Source organism: Physella acuta, unplaced genomic scaffold (genome assembly GCF_028476545.2).
Source record: "Physella acuta isolate Inbredline_101_S28 unplaced genomic scaffold, ASM2847654v3 ptg000119l, whole genome shotgun sequence".
Classification (NCBI taxonomy): domain Eukaryota; kingdom Metazoa; phylum Mollusca; class Gastropoda; family Physidae; genus Physella; species Physella acuta.
In genome coordinates this window covers 776,866-790,356 of record NW_026731639.1, presented here as the reverse complement: position 1 = coordinate 790,356, position 13,491 = coordinate 776,866, and the positions used below count along the sequence as shown (strand labels likewise).

The following is a 13,491-nucleotide window of genomic DNA, read 5'->3' as shown; positions in this document are numbered from 1 at the left end:
TGACCTAATCCTACAAATAATAAAAATGACCTAATCCTACCAATAAAAATAATGACCTAAACCTACCAATTACAACAATGACCTAATCCTACAAATAACAAAAATGACCTAATCCTACCAATAAAAACAATGACCTAATCCTACAAATAACAACAATGACCTAATCCCACAAATAACAACAATGACCTAATCCTACAAATAACAACAATGACCTAATCCTACCAATTACAACAATGACCTAATCCTACAAATAACAAAAATGACCTAATCCTACCAATTACAACAATGACCTAATCCTACAAATAACAACAATGACCTAATCCTACAAATAACAACAATGACCTAACCCTACCAATTACAACAATGACCTAATCCTACCAATAAAAACAATGACCTAATCCTACCAATTACAACAATGACATGACCTAATCCTACAAATAACAACAATGACCTAATCCTACCAATTACAACAATGACCTAATCCTACAAATAACAAAAATGACCTAATCCTACCAATTACAACAATGACCTAATCCTACAAATAACAACAATGACCTAATCCTACAAATAACAACAATGACCTAACCCTACCAATTACAACAATGACCTAACCCTACCAATTACAACAATGACCTAATCCTACAAATAACAACAATGACCTAACCCTACCAATTACAACAATGACCTAACCCTACCAATTACAACAATGACCTAATCCTACAAATAACAACAATGACCTAATCCTACAAGTAAGATAGAATACCTGGCATCATCCTCCAACCTGGATTGATCCGTACCAAATGACAGCCTGCGTGTTTGATCATTTGCTATCCCTCTAACTCGTTTTAAATCTATACCACTTTGTTGAAGCTGAAATAAATAAATTTTTTATTGAAGCTAGAAGAATGAAATTTTTTAATCTATACCACTGTTGAAATATGTAGAACAAAAATGGCGAAAAAACAGAATATTAGAAACAACAGCACAACACAGCAATAATAGGAATAAGGACTCAAAAATATATTTTAATAAACCGGGAGTGATCTCCCCTAAACTTTCTCGAATATTTTTATTTAAAAAAAATAGGGGATGGGAACTTGGGATATAGACATGAATTTTAATCAATTTTAAATACTTAAACTTTTTAAAATAGAATAAAATCTCGTAGAAAAAATAATTGCACACCAGTGAACGCCAAATAAAATGTGCATAATAGTGTGGAATATTATTAGTACTTTATAAATTTACATTCGTTTTTTGAGAAATCGGAAATAGCGTAAATTAGTACTTCCGGTCAACGGAAATTACTCAAAATTTGAAAGAAGGTAGAGAATTAGATCTTTTACTTAGGTGTGAAATTTCATTTATCTATCTGAAATAGTACTCAAGTTATAGGCTTTTGAAAAATTCAAAGTAAAAAAGGACCACTTCCGGTTATCTGAAATCACTCAAAAGTTGATACGGATCTATGATTTTGATAAAATACTTATATATGAAATTTCATCAACCTAGCTGTAATGGTACTCAAATTATCGTGTTTACAGACACACACACACAGACATACGGACAAGATTGCAAAATTATGTTTTTCCGTATCAGTGAGGTGTAAAATGTAAAATTATTTTTTTTGCAAGATTACAAGACTTTCTCTATACTTTGTATATATGAGAAAGTAAAAAGTGGCATTTGACAATATTAAGAGTTACCAGGTTCTTAAAAAAATATCAACTCAAATTATTTTTTATAAAACAACAAGCGTACCCGACCTCGCACGTTGCCGTAGAGATAGAAGAAAGTCTGACGAAATATATAAGAAAGGTTTCATCAATGCGTTACCAATCCTATAATCTTAGACGTCATGCACTAAAGTGACACTAATGGTGTTACTAGTGGTGTTTTATTAGAAGCTCGATCTCAATTTCTGATTGGATCATCTAATAATAGATGCTAATTGCATCATTCGCAAAGTGACAAAACTTTGGATTTTTTTACGGACAAAAAGAAACAACCCAGTTAATAATCTAACCTTAGTTAATTTTTCTGATTATTAAAAAAAAATGTAATACAGGTTCCTCAGTGGCCCATGTGAGCATTTGGGGGCTGAAACTGTAATTTTTGTTCACAGCCAAATCGCACCCTATCAGGGCGCCGGCGGACACGCCTGATATAATTTAGTGGGCGACTCTGACGCCCCATCTTATCCATTGTCTATCACACTGTTTAGAACAAACGTAGTCGCCATAGCGCTCAAGGGAAAGACCAGGGTGTCAAATCAAACCCTGCAAGGGCGTCGGCGGATGCGCCTGAATTGATATCATCACCTATTAATGTTGCCCATCGTGTCTTTAGTGTGTAGCCTTTTTTTAAACGAACTTAGGCATCACATTGCTCGCAGGGGAGCCCAGGGCGCTTTGCATCACACAATAGCCGAGGCGCTGGCGGCTGTGCCAGTTTTACCACTGAATATAGTAGTACCCCTTACCCACTATGCAGGACACCAGTTTGGATACCAATTGCTTAGATAGCCGCTCTGGAACTATGGGTGCCTAAACATGTATTGATTAAAATCGCACTCTCCCAGGCACCGCACATAAGAAATTTTTTTATTTTTTTTTTGCAGAAACCTACTCGAGAGTATTTTGATCATCTTCCTAAAGCTTAATCCAACCGCATCCGACTTTTATTTTTTTATATACCGTATATAATAAAGAAAAATCGCACAATCCCGGGGCGCCGCCCTTTCGAAATTGAAAATATTTTTCTGCAGAACCCTTCCCTTTAGCATTCGAATCAACACCCCAAAGTTTTGTGGCGATCAGTGTCAAACCCCAATCTATTTTTACAAGCTTTTATTTAACTCACTTCCTCTGTCATCAGTCTGTCTAGATTGAAATGGCCAAGCGAAATTGCAGGCATTTCTAACTGACAGATACGGTTCGTAATCGGTAAATGGGTCAAGACATGAAGACAATGAATCGTGACATTAAATTTGACTTAATTGGTCGCCTGATTAATTATTTTTATATACCATATAGAGAAGAATTCAATCACGCCTGCCAATTGGAAATTCTTTTTTTGGGAGAAACCTCGCCAGGTATTCTTAACAACTTTCCAAAGTTTCATGGTGATCGGATGAAAGGTGAAGAAACACATAAAAGACAAACACACGCACATTACTTATATATATATATATATATATATATATATATATATACACGACATAAATGGCCAGTTGAGGAAGGGTACAATGGGTGCTAGGTTGATAGTGTTGTCTTTTTTCTCTAAACTAAAACCAAAATTCACAACCTTAACTTCAAATTGAACCGGAGAGGAAAAATAACATTGAAAACGGATTTTAATCCAGAATCGGCTTTTTAATAGGATTTAAAGCTTGATCTACATGTAGTTACTGCACATTGATACTAAATATAGTCGTAGCCATACCCCTAAACCTTACACTTATTCTCAGTCATGTTAAAAGTCGCATTTAGAGTTTCTTCCAGGCAACTCTACTTGGGTGGAGCCCACACCCATCTAACGTCCCATTCAACAAAAGAGAATTATACACTTTTATTAGCGTTCGCCACCTCTCAGAAAATTTGATTTCAAGTACCCCCCCCCACCCCGGGAGGAAAAAAAGAAACATTGATCGCATTTGTAGATTATACAAACTAAAGGTAGAGCCCACTACTATAATATAGACTCATTTCCTACTTTTGACTGATAAACCTCACTCACACAGACAGTGTTTCTTTCAGACATTTTTTTCGGGGGTGGGCACTTGAATTTTTGCAGGGGCGAATACTATTCTCGGGGGGGGGGGGGGGGAGAAGGAGGTCGACACTGGTAAAAAAAATTTTATAATATAAATATAAAAATATATAAATCATTTTTCGTTTTTGGAGGGGGGGTGTGAAGGCCGCAATGTCAGTGTTTTTATTATAGAGTATCGATGATGTCATTTCTTTTGTGGGGGAAGACCTTCAGGGGGGGTTGAGCTTCACCTCGACCCGAAGAGATGCATGAAAGAAACTCTTCACGCAAACCACTTTTAAGATTAGATAAAATTGGCTTATAATTCATTGTTTAATCAAGAATCAATGACGTCATATAACTTTGTGTACTTTTACGGCTTGAGACTATTTCTTACTATATGATGTCACGTTTCGTTTTTCAAATTACTATGCATGTTTTTACTCTGCTTGTGTTTTCTCTATAGTAAAAGCGTTCTTGACAGATACATTGATAGATAGATACATACACAGATAGACAGACAGCGAAACTATTATTTATATATATATATATATATATATATATATATATATATATATATATATATATATATATATACACACACACACACATATATATATATATATATATATATATAAACTTCATAGTTTTTAACCCTTTACAGGCCTTACTATGTATAGAGTTTATGCTTAGTAGGAGAGGTCTCGTTGGTAACAAGATTTTAAAGATACCGGCGGAAGCATGAAATAATAAGTAGGAAGAGGTCACATGACTACCAGTCCAGCACAGAGGTCACATGACTAATAGTCTAAGAGGTCACATGACTATCTGTCCAACACAGGTCACATGACTAGCAGTCCAAGAGATCAGATGATCAAGCACAGAGAGCCACTTACCAATGCCAGGTTTGTCTTTGCCCTAAGACTAGAGCTGAGAGAAGACTGGATAGATCTGAGCACTGACTTGTTCCCAGCTGGGTTGGGCTGCTGTGGTAGTGAGAGCTGCTTCCCCCCACCCAACCCCATGGTACGCTGGTGATGGCTGACAAATGGGTCAATGGCTGGAACGGCTGATGGACGTGGATCAGACATGCTTGCAATATGAAGTAGCGAAGATCCAGGTGAGCCAATCAAGTTTGGTAAAGATTCAGGCATGGTTGGTATTGATGAGGCATTTGATTGGCTGCTATCCTGGCGCCTAATAATAAGAAAATGATTAGATATTCTTGACTAAGTGATAACTTGAGCCGACCATATCTGCACAGGTCACAAAATTGTTAGAGTGTGTGTATCAAAGCTGGCAGCGGTTGAGAACTTCAAGAGGTAGAGAACAATTTGATATTAACTATTTAACTACTTCATGTCTATCAAGTCAATGAAATTGAAAAGAATATACCTTCTCTTAGCAGCTAAAGTCCATGAGTCTTCACAAAACATTTCTTCTTGCTGGTTGACTCCTAATCTTTTCCTACATTGGTGTCATAAAAAAAAGCCAATAACTTATGGAAAATGACAAAAACAAATAAACCAGGAGTGATCTCACCTAACTTTTTCTTATTTTCTTTTTTTATTCTTATATAACACTACATGGGATGGCAACTCAGGATATAGACATGACTTTTAATTACTTAAACTTTTTAAAATTGAATAGAATCTCATAGAAAAAGAATTGCACACCAAGCGAACGCCAAACAAAATGTGCATAATAGAGCGGAATATTATTAGTACTTTTTAAATTTACATGCGTTTTTTTAGAAATTGTAAATAGCGTAAATTACTACTTCCGGTCAACCCAAATTACTCAAACTTTGAAAGAAGGCAGATAATTACATCTTTTACTTACATGTGAAATTTCATTTATCTAACTGAAATATAACTCAAGTTATAGGCTTTTGAAAATTTCAAAGTAGAAAAAGATCACTTCCGGTTATCGAAAATCGCTCAAAAGTTGATACGGATCTGATGTGAATATCTCAGTCAGCAAGGGAAAGGCAATCTGACACCTTCAGGACATTTATATCAGCAAGGGAAAGGCAATCTGACACCTTTAGGACATTTATATCAGCAAGGGAAAGGCAATCTGACACCTTTAGGACATTTATATCAGCAAGGGAAAGGCAATCTGACACCTTCAGGACATTTTTATCAGCAAGGGAAAGGCAATCTGACACCTTTAGGACATTTATATCAGCAAGGGAAAGGCAATCTGACACCTTCAGGACATTTATATCAGTCAGCAAGGGAAAGGCAATCTGACACCTTCAGGACATTTATATCAGTCAGCAAGGGAAAGGCAATCTGACACCTTTAGGACATTTATATCAGCATGGGAAAGGCAATCTGACACCTTTAGGACATTTATATCAGCATGGGAAAGGCAATCTGACACCTTTAGGACTTTAGGACATTTATATCAGCAAGGGAGAGGCAATCTGACACCTTTAGGACATTTATATCAGCAAGGGAAAGGCAATCTGACACCTTCAGGACATTTATATCAGCAAGGGAAAGGCAATCTGACACCTTTAGGACTTTAGGACATTTATATCAGCAAGGGAGAGGCAATCTGACACCTTTAGGACATTTATATCAGTCAGCATGGGAAAGGCAATCTGACACCTTTAGGACATTTATATCAGTCAGCAAGGGAAAGGCAATCTGACACCTTCAGGACATTTATATCAGTCAGCAAGGGAAAGGCAATCTGACACCTTTAGGACATTTATATCAGTCAGCAAGGGAAAGGCAATCTGACACCTTTAGGACATTTATATCAGTCAGCAAGGGAAAGGCAATCTGACACCTTTAGGACATTTATATCAGTCAGCAAGGGAGAGGCAATCTGACACCTTTAGGACATTTATATCAGCAAGGGAAAGGCAATCTGACACCTTCAGGACATTTATATCAGTCAGCAAGGGAAAGGCAATCTAACACCTTTAGGACATTTATATCAGTCAGCAAGGGAAAGGCAATCTGAAACCTTTAGGACATTTATATCAGTCAGCAAGGGAAAGGCAATCTAACACCTTTAGGACATTTATATCACTCAGCAAGGGAAAGGCAATCTAACACCTTTAGGACATTTATATCAGCAAGGGAAAGGCAATCTGACACCTTCAGGACATTACCTTTTTTCTCGTATGGCTGACACAACAGCTTTTGTATCCACTGCACACAATCTGTTTGGCTCTGTTGTCACAATCAATGGGGTACTCTTAAATCTAAGATACAAAAGGATGAAAGTAAGCTATTTCAGCTTTGGTGGAATTTTTCTTTCATGGATATTACTAAATTAGTGTTTGGGTAGAATGATGCTATTAAGTTAACAAGCTTAGAGGAAGTATAAGAAAACACATACACAGGGGCTGAAGGCAGCCTGACATCTGGAGTTGATAGTTTAATTGTGTTAGGGCTTTGTGCTGTGTTTCCTGCCATTAATTCTGTCAGGCCTAGTGATTCTCTCTTCTTAAGTCTAACCCATGGAACCTGCCCTGCTGTTGATCTGGTTGGATTAACTACTGATCCATGGTTTAAGCTCAGGGACCTGCCCAGAGGTTTAGATACAGGCGAAAAAGGTGACTGTGAGCTGAAAATTTCAAGCAGAAAATACAACATACAAATGAATTCATTTTCAACTCAAATCAATATGCATATTGTAACTCTCAAGTACACTGTCTACTAGTATTAAGCAGCAAAGTTTTCTAACCTCCTTAACCCAACATTAGATTCTAAAGCTCTCCTAACTTTAGGAACTATAGGGGAAGATAGCAATGGTCCATGAACTCCACTAAATTTCTTAGGTGCCATCATCTGATCAGCAGGTGACTCCACAGTTATAAGCCTGTCAGTTCCCTTGGAATGCCATGCCTGAGATGTGTTCAGCTGCTCCTGCACTCCAGTACTTGCTCTAGAGGGCATATGCTCTGGTGTCAAGTTCTAGTAACAGAACAAAATATTGTCATCATTAACAACAGTAAGCACTCCATTTTAATTATACACAATATCTGCAAGAGAGGTGTGTCTTAGTCTAGAGCAGTGGATATTAACCTGGGTTTGATTGAACCCCCAGGAGTTTGGAGTTCAAGACACACCAGACTCAAATGATTTACGATCGGATTTTGTCAGTGCGAGCAATAGGACTAGCAGCCAAGGCAAATGATGGTACAAACACGACAGCACAACATAACATGTATTGGTAGCGTGGACCCCTTGACGTCACTTTCAGCAGCACCTATACAAACGTATGTTGATAATGTATAAAAATGCTGTGATGAATATTACTTTATATAAATATTGTGGCCCGCAGTCAAATGGAGACTTTCATGATGGTGCCTCGTGTGTTTTGTTTTTTTTATATTTTAAAATCTTCATATTAACTATGTTGAGCAAAAAAAGAAAGTAGTCGGACCAATATGTAGCATATGGATTCACATGTACAATGTCAGCATCTTAACCTTATGTTTTGCATTGCCAAGCTGAGAGATTCTAGTCTAGCAACAGCAGAAGGCAGAAGTGACAGTGATTTGCAATAAATATTTATTGTTGTATTTACTTTTGTGGGAAAAATCATATTGTAATCACTGTGTTCAAAGAACACAATGATGTTGATGCACAGTTCATTTTGTGTCCCATTTGAAAAAAAAACACTATTTTTTTATTAAAGGCTTTTGTTTGACTCACTAAGTATGTGTGCCTGTGGGTGTGTCAGGGTGTGGCGTTGCAAATCTCAGAATCTTAATTTAACCCACTTCCCATTGTCCGATTGAGCTGAAATTTAGCACAGAGGTAGATCTGGGTTGACAATGCAAGAATATCAAAATTATAATAGAATTGGAAAATTAGTCATTAAAGTTTAATTTAAAAATTACTAGCCTATATATTCTCAATAGTATATTCTGCAAATCTTGGAATCCACATTTAATCCACTTCCCACTGTCCAAATGAGCTGGACTTTGGGGTATTGGTAGCACATAGCTAGTGGGCTAGCAGGGTTGGTATGACTTTTTGAAAATGAAATTCCAGACTTTATACAGATTATGTTTTAGCGACAAATTTATAAAATGATGCAACATTTGTACTCATTATAATTACTTAGGCCTACAGTATAATGACATTTATTACGCCTATAGACAATTGAGCTAATGTTTATATTAACCTTTCTCTAATCAAAGTGACAGGAAATAATTCTTCTACGGTTGCCTACCCCACTCCCCCACAAATTTAAATAATTAAAATCCTGTTTAATATGATGAAATTATTTTGTTTCCAACATTAAACCTGTGTAATGTGTTAATGATCTAATTGCATTATGTTTACAATTAAACTAAAACTAAAATAGTATAGTCAGTATAGCCTAACAGTGAGAGTTAGCTACTTTGAAAGAATAATAATAAAGTAATTTACTAATTTAGTTCAGCTCTTGTTGAGTAGCCTATACGTATTCAACCTTGGTCCTAGATCTAGTAAATAGCGTTGGAAATAATAGGCTATTTAAAAAGAAAAGAAAACCTGGAGTGATCTTCCCTAAACTTTCTCAAATATTCTTATATAACTATAACACTACGTGGGATGGCAAATTAAGATATAGGCATGTTATTTAATCCATTTTATTAGGCCGTTCGATTCATTCACAGCTTCCGGTTTGTTGTTTTGAAGCCCTCTCACGGCTCATGCTCTTACCAAAAATGGTCACCAGTTTCGCTTTCACTATTCGGTAGAGGGATAAAACTAATGATTATGAAGCCATCATGATTCATCATCAATTTTAGAAATCAGAACTACCGTTTCTATTTAAGTCTGTAATTTAAGAATTGTCAGATCTACTTTTGACCTAATTTCTTTGTTTGTCTTGCATGCGGCACCTTAGTGAAAGTAGCTCTACATAATTCTTACCTTTTGAATCAAATAACTCTAAAAGTATAATAACCCAGACTATGTGTAGACAAAACTTGAAAGTATCAATTTTACACACATCACAATTAACTGGTAATAATTTATGGTCTGCATGTGATGTGGTCCGTGCAACTGAGCACCCCTCAATAATGCCATTTTATTATATCTTTTTTGGTGAGAACGAGGCGCGGGAAAATGTGTGACGCACAAGAATCCAGTTAATTGGCTAGATTTATGACTGTTTTTTTATGTCACACCTAAAAATAGAATGTTTACGCTCTCTTCATTGATGATCATTTTTTATATTTTTTAAACTGAAAGTATGAATTATTAGTTAAATTGCAGATTTTGTAACTTGGTTTACTTACCCTTTAGCAAATTAGCATAGAATGCTGATTGTGTATAAATATAGTCATAAAACACAGAAATATAAAATTCCAATTGTGATGTGCCACATCCCCTCAAGAAAACGTGTTTATTAAGCTGTTTATCTCACTTAACAACTGTAATTAAAATTACTTTTCGGATGATTATAGATACCTGTGTCTGATAATAGAATCTTCTTTAAAAAAGGGGTGTTGGGTTGTTAGTAGTATTGTAATGTCGACTAATTTTATGGTTAGAAATTAGGGTTAGGCGTATGGTAGGACCAGGGTTGGGGTTAGGGACAGGGTTAGCATTGACATTAGATAGCCATGTGTGCATTTAGTTAACTACCAGTAACCTAACACCCCTTTTTTAAAGAAGATTCCATTATCAGACACTGGTATAAACATTCTCCCATGTTTACTAAAAATTAAAAACAAACAAAATTAAATTCTGTTTTAATGAAGGTCACAGGTCAATTTTTTTTTCCTTCAGTCAAGTTCAGTGGAGGGTGCCACAGGCTGACCTGACTTTGGAATTTTTTTCAGTAATAATGACTTTGCACAGAAAGTTAAAATATGCTAAATTGGCTTAGTTTACTAGTTTGCTAGCTATTATTGATGGGGGGGGGGGGGGGGGGGGCGCCCTAGGCCTACATTTTTAAATTAAAAAATCATTATGAAATTTCCATCAAAATGCTTAATTCTATAGGCCTACACAAGAAAGACAAAAATACATAGAGCTACTTTCATTAAAGCGCCGCTTGAGAGACAGAGAAATTAAGTCAAAAGTTCACCTGACAATTCTTAAATTTTAAATAACAGACTTAAATAGAAACGGCAGTTCTGATTTCTAAAATTGACAATGGCTTCATAATCATTAGTTTTATCCCTCTACCCGTACCAAGTAATGAAAGCTAAACAGGTCGCCATTTTAGTAATGCGCTTCTAGTGCATGGGCCACGAGATGGTTTCAAAACAAACAAACCCGGAAGCTGTCAATCGAACAGCCTAACCCAAACCTTAGTTTCTTACCATAAAATCATAAAACTAGTCGAGATTACATAGGGCCCTAATTATTTATTATATTTATTAGGCCTACTACTACTTATACTTACTAACAACTCAACACACCTATTTTTGGGAGAGTATAAGGTAATCTATTGTTTTAGGTAGGCCTACATAAAAATCACCCGCGACTAGTAATGTGAAAAACAGGTGACTCCTTAAATTTTAATAATTATTTCACATTTTGAGGAGGATTTATGTTTTGAAAAATACAAAAATGTTTCAAAGTTTCATTTATGTAGGCCTACTTGTTTTTAGACAATTGAATTAAAACTTTTCAGAAGGGGGTGGGGGGGGGGGCCTTAATAAATGAAGACTAGCTATGTTTCCAACAGATGCAACCATATGCTCATTTACTACAGCAGCCATATTGTTTAAGTTTTTTTTTGTAAACTTATAGCGCAAGATTCAGGGGAAGCCACTCTATTTTACAAATGGCTGCTGTTTATATAATATATAGCAAATCTTGCTCGCAAACACTGCTGTTTAAAGTTAATTTCTGGTCTATAGGCCTATTGATAGATTTAGCCTGATTTAGCCATTGATTTATGTTTATTAGGCCTATTCATTTATCTATAATATTTGACACAAATATATCACAACATACTTCTATTAAAGCCTTGACAATGAGGTAACTTTTTCGTACATTACTAGCTGCTGGCAATTTTACGTAGGCCTACCTAAAAACAATAGATTACCGAGTATTATTATCGGAGATCGTTCTCTAAAATCATTGATAAATTACGATAAAATGGTGACACTGACATTCCTGACAAATGACAACCTACCTTCTGGTGAGGATTATTATTATAGTTCCCATTGGCTGAAGTATTTAAACTTGATTCCTGAGCAAAATTGCTGTCAACATTTTTGGTATCAGATTCAGAAAATAATCCTGATGAGGCCGAGTTATTCAAATCTAGATCTATCTCTCGTGAATTTCTACTAGACCTAAATCTAGATGTTCTGTTGAAATTCTGATTCAAATTTTGAAACAGATTCTGATTGTTCATCTCATTGTTCTGATTGTTGACCACTGCCATTGCAAGTAAATTTTCTTTACCACTGATATTATTCCCAAAATGTTTAGAATTTTCATTTCCTTCCTTTTCCTTTCTTTTAAAAGGATTCCAGCTGGTCCACATTTTAATTTATAAATTCTAGATATGTAAGAGAACAATTCAGTAACAACGAGGGGAATTTAAAATTATAGCAGCAGTGGTGCAAGTGTGTTCTATTTTTAGAAGGTACTTAAGGACCTATTTCCGGTGAAAAATAGAAGTTTAAAAATGTGCATTTTCATTTTTCCTTAAATAAATTTCGCAGTCTTCTATGAGTCGATTCGCTTAACTCAATCTTGGCCTACTATGATAGTTAATCAGTGTTTCTTCTACCCCCCCCCCTAGCGAAATGGAATTTATACAGAAAACAAACATTTAACAGTGTCCCGTCCCCCTCCCCGAAAATTTAGTCCACCCCCCCCGCCGAAAATATCAAGTGCCCCCCCCCCCCCGGAGAAAAAAGTCTGGAAGAAACACTAATTGATCATCACAAACGGAGTAGGATCATCATTTTATTGTATCTTTTGAAGCATGGAGTGGTGTAAAGCAATTGCATGCAGAGTTTCTTCCAGGCATCTCTTCGGGGGGGGGGGGGGGGGAGGCAGAGCCCTCCCCGAAGAAAGTCTACCGCCCCGTCTTTCATACACTTTCTCGGATATGCTTTTATAACAACTAGCGTGCCAGTCCCACGCGTTGCTGCGATCTCAGAAGAACGACTGACACAACATTTTAAGGAAATTCCTTCAATGCGTTACCAATCATGTATTTTAGACGCGTGACCTTGTTTTCTAAAACCAAGCTAGATCTATTTACGTTTAAACAAAGCCGACGCTACATTACTTGGATCATAGTTGTTGGGGCGTGGGGTTTGTTCATACAAGGGCGCCGCCCCTGCGAAATTTACATTTTTTTCCCCGCAGATAACTTCTCATAAATATTTTTTATCAACTTTCCAAACTTTCACAGGGATTTGATAAACGTTGTTATATAATGCATTTAATAGAGACACAAACCCACATACTTTAATTTTCTATATGTAGAAGAAGATAAAGCTCAGGGTTTGATAGAAACCCCAAGGATTCGCTGAGTCAAGCGGAGTTGAAGACGACATAGAGTCGACTCGTATGATTTGTGAACGATAGAACTAGCGGCCTCGGCCGATAACAGTTCAAAATGTGTCTGTCTGTCTGTCTGTCTGTCTGTCTGTCTGTCTGTCTGTCTGTCTGTCTGTCTGTGTGTATGAGTGTATGTGTGTATGGGTGTATGGGTGTATGTGTGTATGTATGTGTGTATGTATGTATGTATGTATGTATGTATGTAAACAAGATAACTTGGGTTCCGTTTTAGTTA

General features: G+C 36.4%; 1 protein-coding gene across 1 annotated transcript in view; it reads right to left on the bottom strand.

The window, feature by feature from the left end:
* The window catches only part of LOC131934878 (uncharacterized), a 29,062-nt gene extending 16,745 nt beyond the window's left edge, over nucleotides 1-12,317 (bottom strand). The window contains exons 1-7 of the mRNA XM_059291028.1: nucleotides 11,869-12,317; nucleotides 7,462-7,691; nucleotides 7,114-7,341; nucleotides 6,884-6,976; nucleotides 5,149-5,220; nucleotides 4,650-4,950; nucleotides 764-870 (exon numbers count right to left, since the gene is read on the bottom strand). Coding sequence (XP_059147011.1) covers nucleotides 764-870; nucleotides 4,650-4,950; nucleotides 5,149-5,220; nucleotides 6,884-6,976; nucleotides 7,114-7,341; nucleotides 7,462-7,691; nucleotides 11,869-12,225 — 1,388 coding nt within the window. The 5' untranslated portion in view covers nucleotides 12,226-12,317. The remainder of the gene's footprint in view (nucleotides 1-763; nucleotides 871-4,649; nucleotides 4,951-5,148; nucleotides 5,221-6,883; nucleotides 6,977-7,113; nucleotides 7,342-7,461; nucleotides 7,692-11,868) is intronic.
* Between the last annotated feature and the right edge of the window lie 1,174 nt (nucleotides 12,318-13,491).